A 20,231-nucleotide genomic window follows, 5' to 3' on the forward strand; every position below is an offset into this window, starting at 1 on the left:
CCCAAGTGTCGTAATTTTTAAATCAGAGAAATGATGGAAGCGACGCTCTGGGAGCAGGTGGAGCACCCAGGCAGAGAATGCAGGAGAGAAGGGTGGAGGGGTGAGGATTAGGCTTGGGGCGTTCCAGCATTTAAGGGGTGCAAAGGAGGAATCTGCCAAGTGGAAGCTGAAGGGTCCTCTGAGAAGCAGAGAGAAAAAGGTGGGAGGGAGGCCTGAGGAAGACAAGGCGGGAGGTGGAGGACGGCGGGACTGGGAGTGGCCATCCTCGCGAGGGCGCCCCATCTTCCGGGCGGAGAACCTGACTGTGCCTTTCTCCCTTCCAAAGCTTCAATTCATGCAAAGAGAAGAGGGGGAAGCCTGAGTCAAAGGGGACAGGTGGGGTTGTAGCTTGGGGATGCTCCCTGAGAAGGAAGTCAGGGTGTAGGGAGAAAGTAATGGCCGTGGGCCTGGGCATGTGGAATTGTTGTTCTCTGGGTGTGGCTTGAAATGCTAGAGCCTGGTGAGGGCATGAGGAACATGGGCATATTGGTGGCTCCTAAGACCCAGGAGGAAGAGGAGATCCCAGGAAAGGGTGAGGAGAGGGGATAAAGTGCCCGAGAGGGGTCACAGATAAGGAATAGAGGTTCACAGGGGCCTCCATTGAAACCTGATTTGCTATCTTTGAGATGCATGCCCAGGAATGGGCTCGCTAGATTGTAGGGTGGTTCCATTTTTAGTTTTAAGGGAATTTCCATTCTGACTTCCGGAGTGGTTGCAGGAGTTTGCATCCCCTTCGATAGTGGAACAGGGCAGGTTGCTTCTCCCCGCGCGCCCCCCCCCATCCCCACACCTCTGCCAGCATTGGTTGTTTGTATTCTTCATGATGGCCAATCTTACTGCAGTAAGAAGGAATCTCAGTGTTGTTTTGATTTGCAGTTCCTTTATGGCCAGAGATATTGAATATTTCTTCATGTGTTTACTGCCCACTTTTACTTTTTCTGAGATGCATCTGTATAAACTCCCTTGACCATTTATTAATTGGGTTTTTGATTCTTTGAGGGTAGTTATATACATGTATGTGTGTATTTAATATATATATATGTGTGTGTGTATATATATATATATGATATGTGTAATGGAATTTTATCTATCAGGAAGAAAAACGTTACATCATTGGCAGGGAAATGAATGGACCTGGGAAAAAAATCCTAATGAGTGAAGTGAGTCAGGCTCAGAGACACAAAAGGCAGATGTTTCCTCTCATATGTGGAATTTAAATCTAAAATATAAACGCACGAAAGTACAAGGCCATACAGGTAAACTAACAAAAGCATGGTACATGTGGGGAGGGTTTCCATGGTGAATAATGAACAGTTTCACACAATGAATCCCAGGAAGCTGACTGAGCCTGTGGGCTCAGAGAGGGAGGTGGATGACCGAAGTGGACAGATACAGTCACCAGACTCAGTAAGTGAAAATGAATCAAGGGAACTCGGGGCGATGAGTAGGGATGGGACGGGCATGGAGGGAGGAGGATGGAAGGGCTAACTATGATCAAGATGCTTTGTACACACGAATGGACGTGCGAAGGTGAAGCCCCTTCCTGCAACTATGTGAAGACCATGGCTCATGATTCCGGAGGCCGGGAGGTTTAAGAACGTGGTGCCTGGTCTCTGGTGAGGATCTCCTTGCTGTGTCCTGACATGCTGGAGGGCACAGTGTGCAGAGGCCTGGCGGCCTGCCAGCCTGGCTGTCTTCATCCTACACAGCCATGACTGCATTGCAGGGCCCAACCTCAAGACGCCCACTGGTCCTGGTCACCTCCAAAGCGCCTACCTTGAAGCACTATTCACCTGTGATTCAGGGGATTGCGTTTCCAGATCATGAACTTTCAGGGGACACGTGGAAGCCATAGGATGGTACAAGTTCTGCCTTCTAGGAAACAGTGTGGCAGTCTGTTCACGGCAGCTGCGTCTGGGAGATCTAGAGGGCGGGGCTGGTTCTGGTGTGAACACAATCTGGTGCACGACAAATGGCAGTCCATGTTGGATACGCGATTGATTGATTAATTGATTAAAAAGAATGCATGAAGAAATGAACCCTTGAAAGAGACTAAAAAGAAGAAAATAAGAAAAGCCTAATGAAGGAATGTTTCTATCTGCAGAGAGGTAGGCTACAGGTCGACACGGCGTCCATTAGGCTGGACTGGAAAGGGCCTTGTGTCCTCTGGGATCATGGCTGGGTCGACAGATTGGAGCAGAAGGCAGATTGCAAGAACAGCAGGTGAACATGGCTTCCTCCTGCCACAGACACAGAGGTTCTCAAAGGAATGTACCACCGCTGGGAGAGGTGGCCTGTGCAGAAGCTGTGTGGCTTGGCATCCCCCAGGAAAGTTCCGGAACCACTGATGGATGCCGCCGGTCTCGAGGCAGAGGCACTCAGAGAGGCCCGCCGTGCTTTGCCCCTTCTGGCTGCAGCCGTGGTCTCTGAGCACTGCCTCTGCCCGCACCCCACGTCCACACGTGTGCCTACAAGAGAGTCAGGGGACCACAATCCCCCCTGCTGATGAATCCACACCAGGGAACGTGTACACTAGTGACACTCTGGCTGCCATGGGGACGCCTGCCTTCTGGCCCAAGGAGATGGATGGACTTAAGTCGTCATTAGCCAGGGTACCCGGTATGTATTCCAGGCAGTACGTAATAGCTCCACTGCAAGCCTGCAGACGCTCAGCATGGGTTATTCGTTTTGCTCAGGCTCATTTCTGGAGTTGTTTTCATTTTTTGAGGCCTTTATATAGATGCTTAGTAAAAAATCAATAGCATTGAATCCCCAGCTAATCTTAATTCACCATGAAATAGGCTTAGACACTAGCCTCCTCTAGCCGTGATTTGTTTTTTAGAGAGTCTGTGGGCAGGGATTTAAACTGACCTCAGCCTTCTTCCTGAGCATGCTTGCTATTTACATATCTTGTCACCCTGGTACCCTGGAGCTCCTCTCTCTGGGTGACTTTCACCAGGCCGAAGTGTGTCCTGAGTCCTGGCTGTAATGAATGTGTTCACAGAACATGCTCTCGGTCAGGACTCCAGACCCGCAGGGGCGTCTGCTTGCTCTTCGAAGTCAGCTCAGGGTGCAGGGCCCCGGCACAGCTCTTCCGCCAGGACTGTGCCTCCCACGTCGCTGCGGGTTCCTGGCCTCTCACCTGCCGCCCAGTCAGCCCAGTCGCCTGCAAGGACAGGATCCCGGCTCATTTATCCACTCCAGCCCACTCCCGGAACCCAGCACAGGGCCTGGCCCCCGTGGGCTCAGTAAGTGGCTGACACACACACACTCTGGGACGGAGAGGCCAGAATGAGAACGTAGCCCGTCCACACCAACGGTCCCTTGCCAGCACATGGGACTGTGTCCTGATTGTTCATTTGTTCTCACTAGACTATCAAGGTCTGGATTTTTTTTAATTGTTCTTTTTTTTTTTTTTGCTGCATGTAGGTCTTTGGAAGAGGTGTTTCAGAGCTTGTAAAGATGAGCATGGCCCTTTGCCTTGAAGGACACAAGGAAAGCAATAGTTAGGCTTGTAACCAGCTGCTACTGTTTGGATTTTCACCATCCCTGAGAGCCCATGTGTTAAAGGCTTGGTTGCCGGCCTGTCGCAGCCTGGGAGAGGGTGGAAACTTTGCAAGGTGGAGCCTAGAGGACCTTGGTTTCCTGGCTGCCATGTGGTGATCGAGTCTCTGTCACACACTCTGCTGGGATGTACCCAGCTGCCACAAGCCCATAGCACAGTCCCTGAAACCATGAGCCTGAGGAAACCTTTCTTCCTCCTATCTTGTTCATCTTAGGTATTTTGTCACGCTGTCAGAAAGCCGACTCACATGCAGAGAACTGTATTCCAGTGTATAATATAGCTCACTAAGAGGAGGAAGGGAGCTGCTGTTCGCAAAGGGCTGACGTGCCTGGTGCCTGGTGGACACTGGCTCACCGAGTCCGCATGCTGGCCCCATGGAACTGTGAACCGCATGGCGTAGAATAAGAATGGAAAGTTCCAAGGGACAGCGTCATCAATCTACTGTGTTATCAGTCGCATTTTACAGAAAACAGCATCGAGACCTAGAATGGCAATTATTTGCCAAAAGCAAGTCACATGCATGGAAAGTACCAGAGGCTGGATTTGAACTTGAGTTCCCTGAGGTCTGTGTCTGTGTGCTGTCACTGCTCAGCTTGCCGTAGGATTGCTATAGGAGGAGTGTTCATTTGATCTAGGTGGCTTGTGCTAAGGCCAAAGAGAGGCAAACGGTATCTTAGTCCTAAAGATCCTGAGGATGCATTTGGTAAAGGAGGAGGAAAGGCGTTTGTGGGTAAAGGATGGAACAACAGCCAAGTTCTGCCGGCAGGGAACCCAGGAAGACATGGCATCAAGTGGATGAGAGTGGGACTTGGACTTTCCAGGGTCCACACTGTGGTTGGGGTCAGGCTCTGGAATCAGACAATCCGAGCTTCATCCTGCCTTTGTCTGGCTGCTACAACCGTGGGCCAATAGTTAACTTATGGATATTCTGACCTCTGTGAAGCAGACGTGGTAACAGTGTATATTTATGTGGCTGGTGTCAGGACCCTGGAGAGCTCCGTGGCCTTCCAGATGGCGGATGCCAGTGTTCTGTCCTAGAGAACTCTGAAAGCTGAGCTTGACTCCAGGCAGCCGTGACTCCCCTCCCCCTACAAATGTACTCTTTGCTGCCAACGCTGAAGGAAGATTTCTAGCAGTCCAGAGAATGATTTCAGTGATAGATGGGTAAAGATAAAACTGTTTCAGTGATGGGTGCAGATGAAAGTGTCAGGCCCCATCTGAGGCGGTACCCCCTCCACTCCGCGCCTCCTGAAGCGTCAGGTCCCTGCGAGGTGCCAGCTCACCTTTAGTGACTCTTGGGGACTTGTAACTTGCTGCGCTCGAAAACAGAGCCCAACCTAGAGCCAGTGCCGCCGCCGCCGCCAGAACTTTGAACTTTCTCCCACTGTTTTCGCTGTATGAGCGAGCTTCTGTCATCACCTGGCTTCACAGATTTCACTTCACCGTGGCGGTTCAGTTTCTCATCACGTGTTACTTATTGGGAAGCATGCCGCCTCATAGAAGGTATTAAGTAAATAGCACAAAGGCATGTACACGTAGGTGGGGTATGGTTGGAAACTTACGTAGTCTAACAGTGGTTGAAGTCTGGGTTTGTGACTCCTGTCTGCATAAAACACCAGCCCAGAGAGGGTGTGGAGGCTGCCCTCATGGTGGGTCTGCTGGCCCAGGGCTCCTGGGTTCCCTCCAGGCCTCTCTCCTTTCCAAATGCCCTTTGAGCAACACTGCTTTCTAGTGGATCCTGCCATCCCGAACAGTGCAGGGTAGGGGCCGCCTTCCTCCAGCTCTTGTGGCATTTTCAACCACCAGACAACCTCCCCTGCTACGAAATAAATAGCTGTGTCCGGGAAGTAGGAGGAAAACACCCCACAATTCCTGTATTGGGATGCAAATGAGCAATTAGAGTCAATTAAGACAGGATACAGCATAATTACCACCAATTGTGCTAACCTTTGTATTCAGAAAGACTTGACCTGCTGAAAGGGAGTGGGGTGTCTCCTTGCCTGGGCCTGAGAAGTCTGACAGAGGAGGCCCTCCTACCCCCCACGCCCTGTCCCAGGTCAGAGCCGCCCTGGCAGCAGGCCGGGGAGGCCATGTTTGACCTGACCTTGTGAAGGACCTTATGGTGGCCATCCCAAATAGAATGCCTGAGTCGCAGCAGTCTCCTCCCTGTTCCTGACACATCCTGGTCCTCCAAGGGATGCTGGACTTGGCCAGAGAACCTCTTGCACGGGAACTTCCCTGCCCTAGTCTCTGGTCTGACCATGTCCCCTGGGCCACACCTGCTTCAACCAGATTCCATTTCTGGAGTGAGGGGAGCTCACATGGCCCCAGCTTTCCATGAGGACACAGCCCCAAGGCCTTCATTAACTTCTGCATTCTAGCTGGGCTCCACTCGGCCTGCTGCTTGGTGTGGTCTGTCACAGCAGCAAGTATGGTGTGAGCACACCGTAAAGGCCACAGAAAGCCCATGAGCATACAGGTAGAGCTGTGAGTGCAGGGGGAGGTGCGATGCGGGTGGTGGAGGCGGGCTGAGGGGTCACCTCAGACACACGCCTCGAGCCCCCAGGGTGGTTTGTGGGAAGAGGCCCCTGCCGTGGTGGGACAGGAAGTTCACACTGCCCCCTCCGAGCCCTGGGGGCTAGCACAGACAGTGGGCGATGGCTTCCCAGAGCGGGACAGGGCATCTGACCAAGCATCTCAGGGTTTGGGGGAACGCTGTGGGTGGCCGCAGAGCTGGCGATGGACTTGGTGGACAAAGAAAGGCTGGGAAAAGGCAGGGGACTGGATGAGCCTGGCATGTTCCCCAGCCGCGAGGGACCTGGTGGCTGGGGGAAGGATGGAGACCGGCCAAGTCACACAGCGCATGTGTGCGGGCACAGCCAGGGTCTGATCCCCGGGTCATCGACTCCCAGACCAATGCTCCCATGACCTGCGGCCACTTTGAATGTGGGGCCTGGAGGATTAGCCTGGGAGGAGCAAGGAAGAGACAGGCCAGGGTAGAATCTGAAGCTTGGGGTGCAGTGTGGAGAGCATGAGGCTGTCACTGGCCAGGGAGAACGAGGATTGTGGGGGGAATGCAAACTCAGAGTATAATTGGAGGTCCCAGTTACATTCGACATGGTGGCATTGGAGGACAGCTGGGGGAAGAGGCCTGGGGCTGTAGGCGACCACCAGGGGACAATGTTCTGTGTCCCTTGCCGTGATTTTTGCCTGGCGATGTCTGCTCCAGTTTGTCCTTTTTGCCCTTGGGCTGTTTATCCTCCCACCCACTTATACAGACCCTCAGAGACCGAGGAAGCACTTTTCCTGTGCCGGCAGCCTCCTTCTCCCAGGTGACCCTGTGTGGGTGGTGTCATGGCCCCAGAGTCGAATGTATACACGCACACACTCAGCACGACGTCCTTGGGGAAAAAACCTGGGTCTTTTGTTCCTTGACCTGCAGGAAACTTTGAAAACAGATACTTGAAGTGTGGACTAGATGCAGGATAGCATCTAGCCATTATATGGGCTGCCTGGAGTACTAGGTGGAGGGCTCTGAGTTGGTCTCAGGCTCAGCTGCAAGGAATGCTGTGATCAATTAGTGATGTGGGCGGCAGTGTGTGTGATCTCTTGATGATCACGTCTACGTGGTTTTGACCATCTCTAGGTGTTCTCAGGAAAAGTCAAGCACGATGTTCAAATGTCTGGTGTGGCCAAGGAAAGAAGTCTTAAGAGGGCTTTTAGAAGAGCTGGGATAGCCAAGGGAGCTGTACTCAGCATACTTTGATATCACAGCTGTGTGGGTTGCATAATGAGCTCCTAACACACCTTTTGTACCCTGACTCGAGGCTTACAAATGACTTTTTTTTGGAGGCAATGCCTGCCTGCCTGCCAGCCAGCAGTTCCATTTTGGAAGTCACACTCATCTTCACAGCAGGCTTAGGACAGCTCATTTGAATATTATCTTTCTTTTACAGTTATTTCCTTTGTAGTTTTATGAAAGGGGTAGAAAAACACGGCTCTCAGTGGAGGGAGGTTCTTCTCAATGTGATGTGGACACAGGAGGTCTGTTTAGAATTCCACTCAGTGAATTGCTTCAAATCATCGTTAGTCGTTTAGTAAGCCTTTTTCTTAGGTTCTATGTGGTCATGTAATGTGCGTAAACTGCCCTTCCACTGTGTGTGTGTGGAGTGGGGAGGGGACTCCCATGGCCAGGCTGGTGAAAGGTCACACGCCTGGCACTGATCAGCTGCTGGCATCGTGGGCAGTTGGCCTCTGTGACAACAGGAACAAATGTAAATTCCCAAGTGAAAGCTTCAACCTGAGGTTTGTAGACTTGAGCCGGCTGATGGAGGAAAGGGATCAAGAAAGTATTTGGAGATTGGTGGGAGGTGATGTGGAGGAAGCTGTGGGAAAGGCTTCACACCCTCTTGGCTGTCTGGCCCAACCACCAGCCCTGGCTGATGGCTGCCGTGTTATCACTTAGGATTCTGAACCCCCCTGTGTTCTTATGGCTGTGACACACGGCCACCGTGTCTGGGTTGTGATGTAAAGGACATTGCGTGTTAGCGGCAGGGTTGTACTGATTATGGGGTGGACCTGGCGGTGACACCGGCACAGGTGTCAGGGAGTTGGGGGCTGAGCAGGCTGGGGAGGGTGCCGGCATGGCCGAGTGGGCACGGTGCCTGGCTAAGTTAATCTCGCTCTCCAGGTTGTGTCTACAGGACCCCTGCTCAGATTCCTTTCATCTTTTTACAGGCCTCTGCTTTAAAAAACAAATCTCTGCTCTGTCCTGTATAAAGACTCAACTTCTTGAAGAGACTCACTCCTAAAAGGAGAGAAAGAGGTTGCAGCTGTGCGGCTAATACATGTGCAGGATGGCTACATTGCTTTGTGGTTGGATTGGGCAGGTCTCCTGTGCCTCTCCCATGTCTGGCCACGTTCATTAGCTGGGTGATCTGGAGCACGCGCTGACCTTTCCGGTTTGGAAAGAGAGCAGGTATCTGCCGGGGAAGAGCTGATGCCCGTAGCCACCAGGTACACGGCCGGGCCTGGCAGTAGTAGGAATATTTGCTTTTCCCCTTCCTTCCTTCCACTTTGTCCATATCCTGAAGTCACTCATCCTTCACAGGCCAGCGCCTGGGTCACCTTCTAGAGAAGTGCTTCACTGACTGCTCTCATAGTGAGCTGCTCTGTGTCCAGGCCCACAGCCTGTCACCAGCCCTTCCCGGCTACCTGGGTGGGTGTCTTCCACCGTCCCGCAGTCTCTTGGAGCACAGTTTCCCATTCTTAGTTATACATTCAAGGAAGAGCTCTGTGCTTGTTGTATGAAACTTGTTTGGGTATTTGAGTTAGTAAGAAGTCAAATGAGTGGAAGGATGGATGAATGGGTGGATGGATGGATGGATGGATGGATGGGTGGGTGGATGAATGGATGAGTGAATAGGTGGATAGATGGATAGATGGTTGGTTTTTAGTAAGAACAAAAATTGTGGGCCTCGGCCCATCGCTGATTTAATTGTGAAATCGACTTAGAAGGTGCTGTCCAGCTGTACATGAACACACAAGACAGAGTAAGCCCAGCCGTGATCACAGGCAGCATGTGTTAGAGGCTTCATGACATCGCTCAACTCCCTGTCCCGTGTGGCCGCGTGGGTCTCTCTGTGGGCCATGGGACAAGCACTGAGCAAGCGCCAGTATGGAGTGTGGCACAGGCTCTCAGCACGGGCCGGCCGGGGGGCAAGAGGCCCTACTGCCACCCTCCTCTTCCTGTTTTTTAATGTCATGTGATTGCAGTAAAGAACCTGACCCTGAGGTCTGTCCTCTTAATAAATGTTTAATTGTACAATATGTTTCTGTTGACTCTAGGAACAGGGTTGGCCAGAAAAAGTCAATAAACTCGGGTGGCCATCTCTGAAGCATATTGATAGCAACTTTATGTCTGTTGATTAACGACTCTAATTCCCGCCCACACCCTGCTTCAGCCTTTTGACTTCTCTGGCCTGTTTTTGATAGCTTATGTAAGTGAAATCCTCGGGTTGTGGTTGAAAGTGCTTGACAGGGCGCACGCACATGCCCCTCACGGGTGGGAAGTCCACTGCACATCCACGGATAGAATCTATAAACTTTCTTCTTGTCCTACTTCTGTAGTGCAGCATGCTGCCCACTTACCCTGCATTTACATTGCATTCAGCAGTACGGGCAATCCAGAGAGGATTGAGAGTACGCGGGAGACGTGCAGAGATTCTACACAGACACTACATCATCTTGTATAAATGACCTAGTTGTGATGTCCACACAAAGGGCAGGAGGGCTGGGAAGGGGGGACTAAAACCAGTCCCTAAGGGATGACTGGGTACAAGGAAGAAGAGGTAAAGGCGGCGGGTGTGCATGTACGACGGAATGCCAGGCAGCCTCGTCAAAATGGACCATCTGCCGTGATGTGTGCTGAGTACGAATGAACTTGAGGATACCGGATGAAATGAAGTGAGCCCAGCAGCGTCACCGCTCCCAGGTCTTTTGCCCCTCTCCCCAGCACCCTCACTGCATCCTGATCTTTCTTCTCCTCTCCTGGACAGGTGGTCTACGTCACGGCAACCTTCCCGTACATCATGCTCCTGATCCTTCTGATCCGGGGGGTCACGTTGCCTGGGGCCTCGGACGGCATCAAGTTCTATCTGTACCCAGACCTCTCCCGCCTCTCCGACCCGCAGGTAAGGGGCACTAGCCCACTGCCGCTGCACGGTGATACCGCCCTGCAGATCCCTGTCACTGCTGCTGAGCGAGGCCCAACAACGGCCAGCCAAGCGGTGGCCTCAGGCCACCTTACAGGACAGTGTGCATTGAGTGAATGTGTAGGAGAGAAAATACATTAGGACACAGTTAGAGCATTCTGCAGGGCAACTGTGTGACCAGGCAGTGTCATAACCCTGCCCCACTGTGGGTCTGAAAACTCTTACTCAGAATCCTTGGGACCAGAAGTAGTTCAGATACTGAACTATTCACATGTGCATAAAGAACTGTCCTTATGCATAAACACGGAACTCATTTGTTCCACAAACACCTGTTACACAGAGTGTAGAGGCTGTGTGTCTGGCGTAGTGATAGTTTCATGCATGAAGCAGAGTCTCTGGGTGTGGGATTGCCCACCTGTGACAAGGCGCTGAATACATTTCAGATTCTAGATGGGGGCCCTCAGCGTGACTTCAGCACAGCATGGGCACAGATGGTATTTGGTGGTGGCTGTCCCGTAATGAGCAAGTATCTGGTTTCTTCTGCTCATGAGAATGTGGTCTGTTGTGCACTCTTGTATTCCTGGAGGCAAACGCTAAGCTTCAGCTGGGGATTAGTTGAAGCCACAAATGTTTTGCCCTTACTCCACCTCAGAGACCTGTGGTGTGCCTCGGAGAACAGCGGGGTGCTTATGGTTTCCTTTGTAGAAATTAAAAAAAGAAAGCAACAGTTTGAGAGACAGGTTCACCTATTTGTCCTGTGAAGGCCTGGGGTGTTCTGAGCAGGGTGTATTTGTGGGTGCCCAGTGGTGAGCCCAGGACATGAAACAAGAAATGGAAATGGGCTTCTCACCAGGCATACCCAGGGGTGCCGGGAGCCTCTGGGGAGTGTTGGAAAACCCTTGTGCTCTGCCCCACCCCCAGCACAACCAGAGCAGTCTTGGGGTGCCTGCCAGGCGTCAGATGTGTTCTGGGTCCCGGGGTGATTGCTGTGTGAGGAATCAGGAGGAGCATTTGCATAGGTGTGGACATGTGCTGGTTTTGGTCTCAGTTCACCATGCTTGTAGATCAGGACACGCCCAGGTGGCCTCCTGAATATAGGCAGAATCCCCAGGAAATTAGCTCCTGACCGGGCTGGCCAGGTGCAGCCTGCAGCACAGGGAAACCCGCCCGGCCTGCAGCGGCAGCCTCTCGGCTGAAGCAGCAGCATCCGGAAACCCGCCCCCTAGCTGCTCCCGCACTGCTGTAGGTCTGTGCTTCCCACCTTGCCCCAGGACGGGCCTCCTCTTCTCCCCTCTGCTCATGCGCCACTTTCTTCCTGTCCTTGATGCAACCACTTCAGACTGTCCGGTGCTGGCCCATCACCAGCTTACCTGGGTGCCTGTGACGGAGTGGACTCCAGACGACCCCCTGGAGGTTTCGTTTCACTGGGCATTTTTGTTCCTCAGAGGTGGTTCTGATGATAAGAGAAGGTAGAGGCAGGCGGCAGGGGTGACACAGTCAGCTCAGCATTCTCAGTTTCCATCCTGATCGTTCTGTTTCTCCCCGGTCTCCGCCATCGCCTTCCTTTGGGGCGGGCGCTTGCCTGCACGCTGTTGTTCCATGGGGCAGCCCTTGGAGCAGTGAGATCACACTGGATCACACGGGATCACACTGGCCTGAGAGGCGGCACGCAGGTCCTCCTAGTGGCACCACTGATCCTGACCTCGGGCCCGTCTTTCTCTTCCCCCTCTGCGCCTCAGTTTCCCTGTGGTGACTTAGAAGGGCTGGATCCCGTGAGTGCTTTTCAAGGTGGACACAGAGCCTCAGGTTATCCACGAGCACAGGTTGGGAAGCCCCAGCCTAGTCCACCGTCAGCGCTCTGCCTGTGCTCCCTGAGACGCGGTGGCTTGGGTGTGTGGCCGTCTGGTGAGGAGGAGAGGTGGGGCGCCATGCTGGGTGCCCTCCAGCCTGTGCTGGGCCCCGGGTGTGAACGCTACCACCCCGGGTATCCCCGAGGCTCCTGTGCCCGCACACACCAAAGCACCTCTCCATCTCAGATTTGCTGCCCAGCCCAGGGCCTGGCACATAGTAGGGTTCCAGGAACACCAGAAGCGCCCCTCGTTTTTGGCCTGCGGCTTACTAGCTCTGAGCAGGACACGCTGGGGCCCCACAGTGCGAATTGGAAGGGGGGGGTTGAACTCAGAACCAAGAACCGTTATTGTGGGTCTAGTAAATTAAGTTTCTCGTCAAGAACTTGAAGTGACACCGCGGCTCGCGCTCTTTGTGGCCCCTTAATTTGCATTCCGTGGCCTGTTATAACTTTCTAAACATCTATTTGTCCTCACTGTCAGCCCTGTGTTCTCTCTGAAGTGTGAAGTGCTCCAGTCTACTGCTTTCCCCTCAGTTTTCTCCCCCTTTCTGTCTTTTCAGTCTTTGGGAAGCCAAGGAGATCTTGCAAGAAATCACATTGTCCCTGACCCAGATCCCTGCCACTCTCCCCTCCTTTGTGTTTCAAGTGTGTGTTTTCAGGGCAGGAACAGAAAGGCCTGACACAGATCCAAATCTTAGGGTCCACTTTCCCAGGACACCCGCACACCAGTTCCCCCAGCCACCGCCTCTGCCCAGAGAACCAGGGCCCCAAGATGGAGGTGTCCAGATTCCGGAGCTGGGGTACACACCTCAGAGAGTATCACTGCCCTCGCCCCACCACCACCACCACCAGGGGACAGGTCTGGGGAAGTGGGAAGGCAAGACCAAGTTCAACCCCCCCCCCCCCCCCAGCCTGGCAGACCAGCCTATGAGATTGCTGCCACCTGCTGGCAGTGCTGAGCGGGACCCGGGGAAGCCCCGCGTCCTGGCAGCTGGACTTTCTCACCAGAATCGCCCCCGGGGAAGGTGACTGACAGACACCAGATTCACCTTGGAAACTATTGCACACCCTGGAACCAAACCTCCACCCGAAGGTTTCCTTGGGTTTGTTTGATTTGGGGGCGTTGCTGCTCACCGGAGTTGGGTGCTGGCTCCTGGCTGCCAGGCAGGCTCTGGGCGCCACCTCAGAGAGAATCCTACCCCCTCCTTCCTTCTCACCTCTTCCCTCACCTCTTCCTCTTCCCTTCCTTCCTTTTCCCTCCCCCCCCCCACCCTTTCACCTACTGGGAACTGGACCCAAGTTGAGCTACACCCCCTGCCCTTTTGTGTTTGACACAGCATCATTGTGCTCACTTTGCCCCGACCAGCCTCAAACCACAATCCTACTACCTCCATCTGCAGAATATCTAGGATTACAGGAGTGTGCTGCCATACCCAGCCCTGATAGGGGGTTCTTGACTCCACCGAGGTCCTGTTTTCCTGGGGAGATAGCCTGCCAGGTGGGACTCTGGGGAGCTGACCACCCATCACTCGATCAGCCTCATGCTCAATAAACAAGAGTGACCAGCCCTGCCCGACTCCAGCTGCTCTGCAGCCCCAGCTCCCGGCCAGGCTCCACCTCTCTAAACACACCCACGGCAAGATCCCCAGGAGCCATTATGGCTTGGCCGCCCCGGGTGGGGGGTGCAGTGGCACAGGCTTCTGTATCTAGGATGGGGGGGTCCATTCATACATTTTGTTTTGTGAGCGGTTTGCAAAAAATGATCAGAAAGAGAAGACGCCTCAGGATTCCATCTCCTTTCCCTGTTACTGTTGCAGCCAGAGGGCTAAGATGGAAACCTTGTTACTAAGTGAAGGCCGCAGTGCACTTCGGTTGCGCTGTGGGTTTTGACAGATGCGTAGTGACACGTGTTCCCTTCCAGGTGATAGCTTCTGCCCTTCAGATCCCCTGTGTTTGGTCTCCCCACCCCATCTTCCTCCTGTCTCCATAGTTGAGACTTTTCTAGAATGTCACGAAGATGGAGCCTCTGTAGCCAGGCTCCTGCTTCACTCAGAGCCCTGTGCTCGACTGCTGTCAGGCCAGCAGCGGCGGTGGCGGCGACGGTGGCGGTGCGGTCCCTGGGCGCTCGCCACCTCTGCTGAGTGGAACCCCAGCACCTCCCCCTCCCCAGGAATGCCTGGTACCCATGGAAGTCTGAGGAGCCCAGCAGAACATTCCAGACAAACTAAGACCTATCTGAAAAATAGCCACAAGAGCCCTGTGTGGCCCAGAGACATAGAGGCTGGAGGCTGAGATAATCCATCCACACGGCTTCCCGAGAGAATCGCCCACCCTCCAAAATGACGTCCTCCTTAAGTAGGACACAAGCTGTATCTCCTTGAATTGAAGCTGGCCCCAGGCTCTCCGTGGCCATGGGTGGCGGGCCACCGCCATGTTGCCAGAGAGCATGGATTGAGAATAGGATTATCATGGCAGAAAATTCTGTTAGATAGTAGTGGTTTATGGGGCGAGGGGCCGGGGTGGGAGGAATTCTCAAAGCAGATCCCCTGATGCCAGGGCAAACAAGAGAGACAGAGCCCTGACTCTATATGTCTGCTCCCTCTTCTGCACAAGAAAATGTCCCAGGGCTCAACCCTCCCTTTAGTCCACACGCCCACCATCAACCATGTCTTCAGCTGCTCTTCGAGTCTGCCCTGTTACTTTCTCAGAGCTGATACTTTTTAAAGCGTAGGTCCTGCTGCCACGGTGTCCTGTTGTTCTTATTTCTCTTGTAGAATTAAATTTCCTTTTTAGTGAAGTGTGTCTTTAGTAGTTCCTCCACAAAAAGGCTGGAGAAAACAAACTCCCTGTTCTGTGCATGTCAAAAGACCTCTATTTCAGTATCCCTTGTACTTCACTGTCCCTTGTATGTCACCATCTTAGTGAGTATTAGTTTAGCTGGAATTCCAGGGTGGTAGTTGGTTTGTTCGGTTTTATTAAGTTACATTTTCAACGTGGGTTCTCACGTGGCTGGGGCCGTGCGTCACATCCATACCGCACTTCCACACGCATCCTGAGCTGCAGGACGGGGCTCTCCAACCTCCCAGCTCTCTGCAATAATCCCACTCACATTTAGTAGCCCAGGAGCTGGAATCTTAACTCTAATCATAGGAAGGAACTAAGGCTGTTCCTCCTCCGCCTCAACTTTCAGCTTTGACTGCTGGCATTTCTGACACCTGGAAACGTTGTTGTTGTTGTTTTACATATTCTTTTTAAGCTAGCCTGTGAACTCAAAGTATCAAGTACGTCATCGTTATGTGTTTTCTGCTTCTCCCATAAACATAATTTTAGCCCTCAGCATTTTGTTCTTTACCTGCTGATGATGAATGTGTTGTATTGATTGTCCAAGTAGCTAATTAATACCAAGGAAAGCTGCCCCCGTCACCAGCCCTACCATCAGCGGCTCGGCCTTACTCACCAAGTCATGTCTTTGGCAGTTTTTTAGGCTGACGGGAATTCCTCTTGGGAGTTGCGTGTCTGAGTGACAAAAGGCAGCAGGGCCTGGAACTATTCTTTAAACATTCTTTGAGGAAAATAGGGTTCAGGGAAAAGACATTATTTATTTATCTGTGATCATGTGTGCGTGTATGCGTGTGTATGTGTGTGTCTGTGTCTGTGTGCTGGGTTGTTTTTTTTTTTGCCAGTGTCAGGATTTGAACTCAGGGCCTTCTTCTTACTTGGCTTATGTGCTTGACCAGCATCTACCCTTCGAGTACTCTACCTCCAGTCTAGCTCTTCACTGGTTATTTTGGAGATGGAGTCTCATAGACCTTTCTTCCCAGCCTCCTGAGTAGCAAGGATTACAGGTGTGAGCCACTGGTGTTTTAATACTGTACATCATCTGAAAGGGAAAGTGAGGGTGTCCGCAAGTTAATATTTCTCAGGGGCTCCATAGGCTGTGGGAGGAACGTGGCTGTGATGAGCCCCCAGGAGTCGGGCCAGACGCCGCTCCATCCCCGCCCACAGTCCCGAGGGGCGGCATCGTCCTCAGCTCTGACTCCCATGGTGGCGGCAGCTCACGTGCCGCAGGGTGGCGGTGGTTAGCAAAGGCAGTCAGCATCTCCCTGCTCCTGCCAGGACCCAGGTACTGTGACCATGGTTGAAACCTCCAAACGGGCAGCAGGGCTGGAGGAGAAGCGGGCAGAAGCACAGCCGAGGAGCTCTAGCACTGGGCTGTGTTAGCCAGGGCGTCCGAGGCAGAATGGAAAGGAGAGCCTTCGCACCGTGCAGGGTGAGGCCAGGGAAGGCAGGGTGAGGCCAGGGAAGGCAGGGTGAGGCCAGGGAAGGCAGGGTGAGGCCAGGGAAGGCAGGGTGAGGCCAGGGAAGGTAGGGTGAGGCCAGCCAAGGCCGGGGGATGCGGGTGTGAACCTGCTGTGCCTCGCTCCCCGTCCTCCCTTCATCCCCGCACCGTGCTCTGCTCCTGCGAAGGGAGCTGGAGATCTGCTCCGGCATTCTGCGCGCCCGGTGGTGGTTGCAGGACTCAGGATGGGCTGCCAGGCTGGGCAGCCACGTCGAGGACAAAGCTAGATCGCCGCTCACGTCTGTAGATGTAGGTACCAAGAAGTAAAGGGCAGGAAAGCAAATCAGAGACAGAAATGGGGATCCGTCTGTGGGGGCCCCCCACCCACACAAGACCCCAAGGCGGCAGCGGGAGCCAAGGCCTGCTGGAGGGGACCCAGCTATGCCAATGGGAGACACCCCCGTGGCTACTTCGTGTTCAACAATCCAAGCTTGTGTCTGTAGTGGTAAACGGAGGAAATCCCTGCCCTGCCCAAGCCAGTGTTCAGACCCCGACCCAAATGAGTGGATTCCCTTTGTCCCTTGATTTCTTTTTGACATGGCCACGCTCTGCTCCCATGCCACAGTGGGAGGGAGAGCTGCGGCCGCCGCCCTGCCGCGTCTCCTCAGAGCAATCCCCCCTCCGCCCCCCACCCGTTTTCCTTTACTCCATGCCCGGCTGTGGTCAGGAGCACAGGGGGGAGCTTGAGGGGTGGAGGCCGCCTCTACCTCCACCTCTAGCCCCAGACTCTGCTACTCTGACGGGCTGCTCGGGTGCTGCGGAAGGCTGCCGTCCCGTCCCTTCAGATGAGCTGAGGCAGGCGTGTGTGTGCACAGGTGACGATCCAGCCTTGCACACTGGCGTGACTGACAGGGCCAGGGAACAGGACATGAGCGGAGACAAGCAGGTCACCAACAGCGGAGCAACAAGATGGGTGGAAGTGCTGGGGTGGGGGCCCTGCTCACCGGCTCGGGGAGGTGATGGCAGACCCTCCTCCCCTTCCCCCCCAAAGGTGAAGGGGCGGGCTCCGGGCAGGACTGTGACCTCATTCTATAGGAGACGTTGAGCAGCCAGAAGCCCAGGGCTGACAGGCTCAGGGCGGGCAGCAGGGTCAGGAGACCTGTGGTGGATGGAAATGTGGCATGCGCAGCTGGGCCCCTCCAGACCGCGAGTGCTGCGTGTCAGATCGAGCTGGTGTGGAGAGCAAATATTCAGCAAAAATGGGGTGTGTGTGCTCCAGACAGGGATGGGCTCAACGCCCCCAGGAATCCAGCAGAGCAGCTACCTTTGTGCGTGGCTCCTGTGCAGATGCTACACTGCTTTCCACATAGAACCCGAGGGGCTCTGGATTCGGGTATTGGGGGGACCAGTGGACAGCCAGAGAGCCGATACCCACAAATCACTGGAGTAGATTCAAGAAGGGTTTTAACTGTTTTTACACACACACACACACACACACACACACACACACACACACACACACACACACAGGTGTCAACTTGATTTGGCCTTCCTCTCCAGTACAATTTCTGTTGTACGAGTTCTACTTATCTAGTAGAAGTAAACGTGAAATGATGAAGGACATATTCAGAAAGGAAGCCAGGGCTGGGGGCCGGGCAGCAGCGGGAGGAGTCGCCCCTTGTCACTAGAGCCGCTGCAAAGGCCTCTGGGCTTGGGGCCCAGATAGAAGGGGGTCCCATGGATGCTGCTCTTCCTCTGGCTGCCCTGGTCCCCCATGAAGCTCCTGCCCAGGAATGTGAACACACCTCCATTCGCTGTCAGAATTAGAAGCAGACGAAAAGCATCTTCCTGTAGCCCTGTGGCAGTGGCCATGACTGGAATGTGGAGAAGGTTCTAGTCAAACATGTGGCGATACACAGTGAGCTGTCTGCCTGTGCATTCCGTCGGGCTCCAGTAGGTCTGTCCCACCACTCCCCAGCTCAGCCCCTGATTTGAGAAGCATTCCTACTGGGCCACACCAGACTGGCCACAGGGCCTTTGCCACGCCACTCTTCCCTGGAAACTCCTCTACTCCCAGCCTTCCAGGCCAGTGACAACCAAACGCTCACAGAGAATACACATCTCCAAGACCAAGGCATCATTTCCCTTCTCTTTACGTAAAGGCTCTCTAGTCCATGGGCCCCTCAGAGATGGGGAAAGCATGAATGCTGAGGTACTGTGTAGTCCACATTCAAGGGCTTCTCCAGGAGCATCTGGGATGCCCTGGCCCCAGATCACACCCTTTCCTAAGGATCTGAGCTGGTTGTTGTCTCATATACCAGCTCTGGCTGATGGATGGGGGTCCTCTCTCATCATAGGTGGACTGAGGGCAGAGGAATTCTGTGGTTGATTAGCAATGTCTGCCATGGGCAGGATGGAGGTGGAGGCCACATTTTTCATACCCCCTTGTTAATTCAGTTTCCGTCTTTTACAGACTGGGAAAGTGAGGCTAGGAGATAAGAAAGACCTTCGGAAGAACCCACAGGGATCTCGGAGGGCAAGCTGGAATGGAGTCCAGATGTCCTGTCCTCCTCAGTTCAGCAAGGTCCCCACTGAGCCTGGTGGTTGAGCTCTACGTGAATCTTAATAGCTCTTCCCTAGGTGCTGGAGGCTGGGCAGCAATAACTTCTGGGCTCTTATAGGTGTGCTAGGCAGTGTGCAAAGGATTAGAAGGTAGCAACAGAACCAGTTGAGCTCTCATCTCCCAGGGAGCATCCATCAGAGTTGGGTAGATCACACACGGTGAACGTGGTATGGCAGAAGGTCATTTCTTTATCTCTGGGCAGATACCAAGGAGTTCCCCCCCCCAGCTCCCCGCCCTGCCCAGCTGGTGTGGGCAGGGGTTGGAGTTCTGTCTCCCAGCTCATTTGCTCACCTGGGAGAGTGAGCAGGCATGAGGCCTAGCTTGGGAGCTGGAGCTGGAGCCTGGCCTGGCACTGCCCGACGGTAAGGTTTCTGCAGCCCATTCCTGGTGCCAGCTCAGTACCTCCCTGCCTCAGTGGCTCTCAGCCATGGCTGGGTAAGACTCTGTCCCAGGGTTATTTGGAAGCAGGTAGGGCCACCGTGCTGCTGCTGCTGGGGTCCCTTAGCACTCAAAGAGTGGGTGCCAGAGGGGCCGGGCAGCCGCCAATACGCTTCACCCAGCAGACAGTGCCGTGCAGAATACCAGCACCCTGCACACAGGGTAGCCCGGGGCCCGGGGCCTTGCCCTAAATCACCCCGTCAAGCATTCTGCTAAGTGGGTCTCCGTGGCTCCTGCTGGGTGGGGGTGGGGGGCAGGCATTCTGCCAAGTACGGCCCCAAGGTCATTGCCACCGGCCCAGGGCCAGCAGCCACCCATCCACGGCTTGTTCTCTGCCTGGGACACGGCCATCCAGCCTCCCGGGCAGAGGCCCAGCCACCGTACTCCCCAAACCCTGCTGCACACAAAGGGGTCGCCGAGGTCAGCCTGCACACCCAAACTCTCCTGCACAGAGCTGCCCGCCCCCGCCGCCCACGGCAGAGGCCTGCCCACCACTGGCATTTTACTGGCAGGGCCGCGCAGGGCCGGCTGCCCGGGGAAGGGCTTGGCACCTCCGAGCGAGGCAGCAGAGCATGTTTCCAGAGGGGCGCCCAGCCCCTTCCCACCACCCGGTCCCCCCGCAGCCCGCCCGCATTAGCATTTAAATATCCCCAAAGTGTCTCCCCCCACCCAAGCCCCCTTCCCCCTCCCAGGCTGCTGGTGGGGGGAGCATCCAAGCCCTCCCC

The 20,231-nt window shown here is 54.2% G+C and overlaps 1 protein-coding gene across 1 annotated transcript in view; it reads left to right on the forward strand.

Moving 5' to 3' along the window:
• Positions 1-20,231, forward strand: part of LOC138822703 (sodium- and chloride-dependent GABA transporter 3-like) — an 86,305-nt gene that overhangs the window by 38,263 nt on the left and 27,811 nt on the right. Inside the window, exon 6 of the mRNA XM_070015565.1 lies at positions 10,162-10,296. Within this exon, the coding sequence (XP_069871666.1) occupies positions 10,162-10,296 (135 nt within the window). The remainder of the gene's footprint in view (positions 1-10,161; positions 10,297-20,231) is intronic.

This window comes from Dipodomys merriami, unplaced genomic scaffold (assembly GCF_024711535.1).
Source record: "Dipodomys merriami isolate MVZ:Mamm:240054 unplaced genomic scaffold, mDipMer1.0.p SCAF_114, whole genome shotgun sequence".
Taxonomy (NCBI): domain Eukaryota; kingdom Metazoa; phylum Chordata; class Mammalia; order Rodentia; family Heteromyidae; genus Dipodomys; species Dipodomys merriami.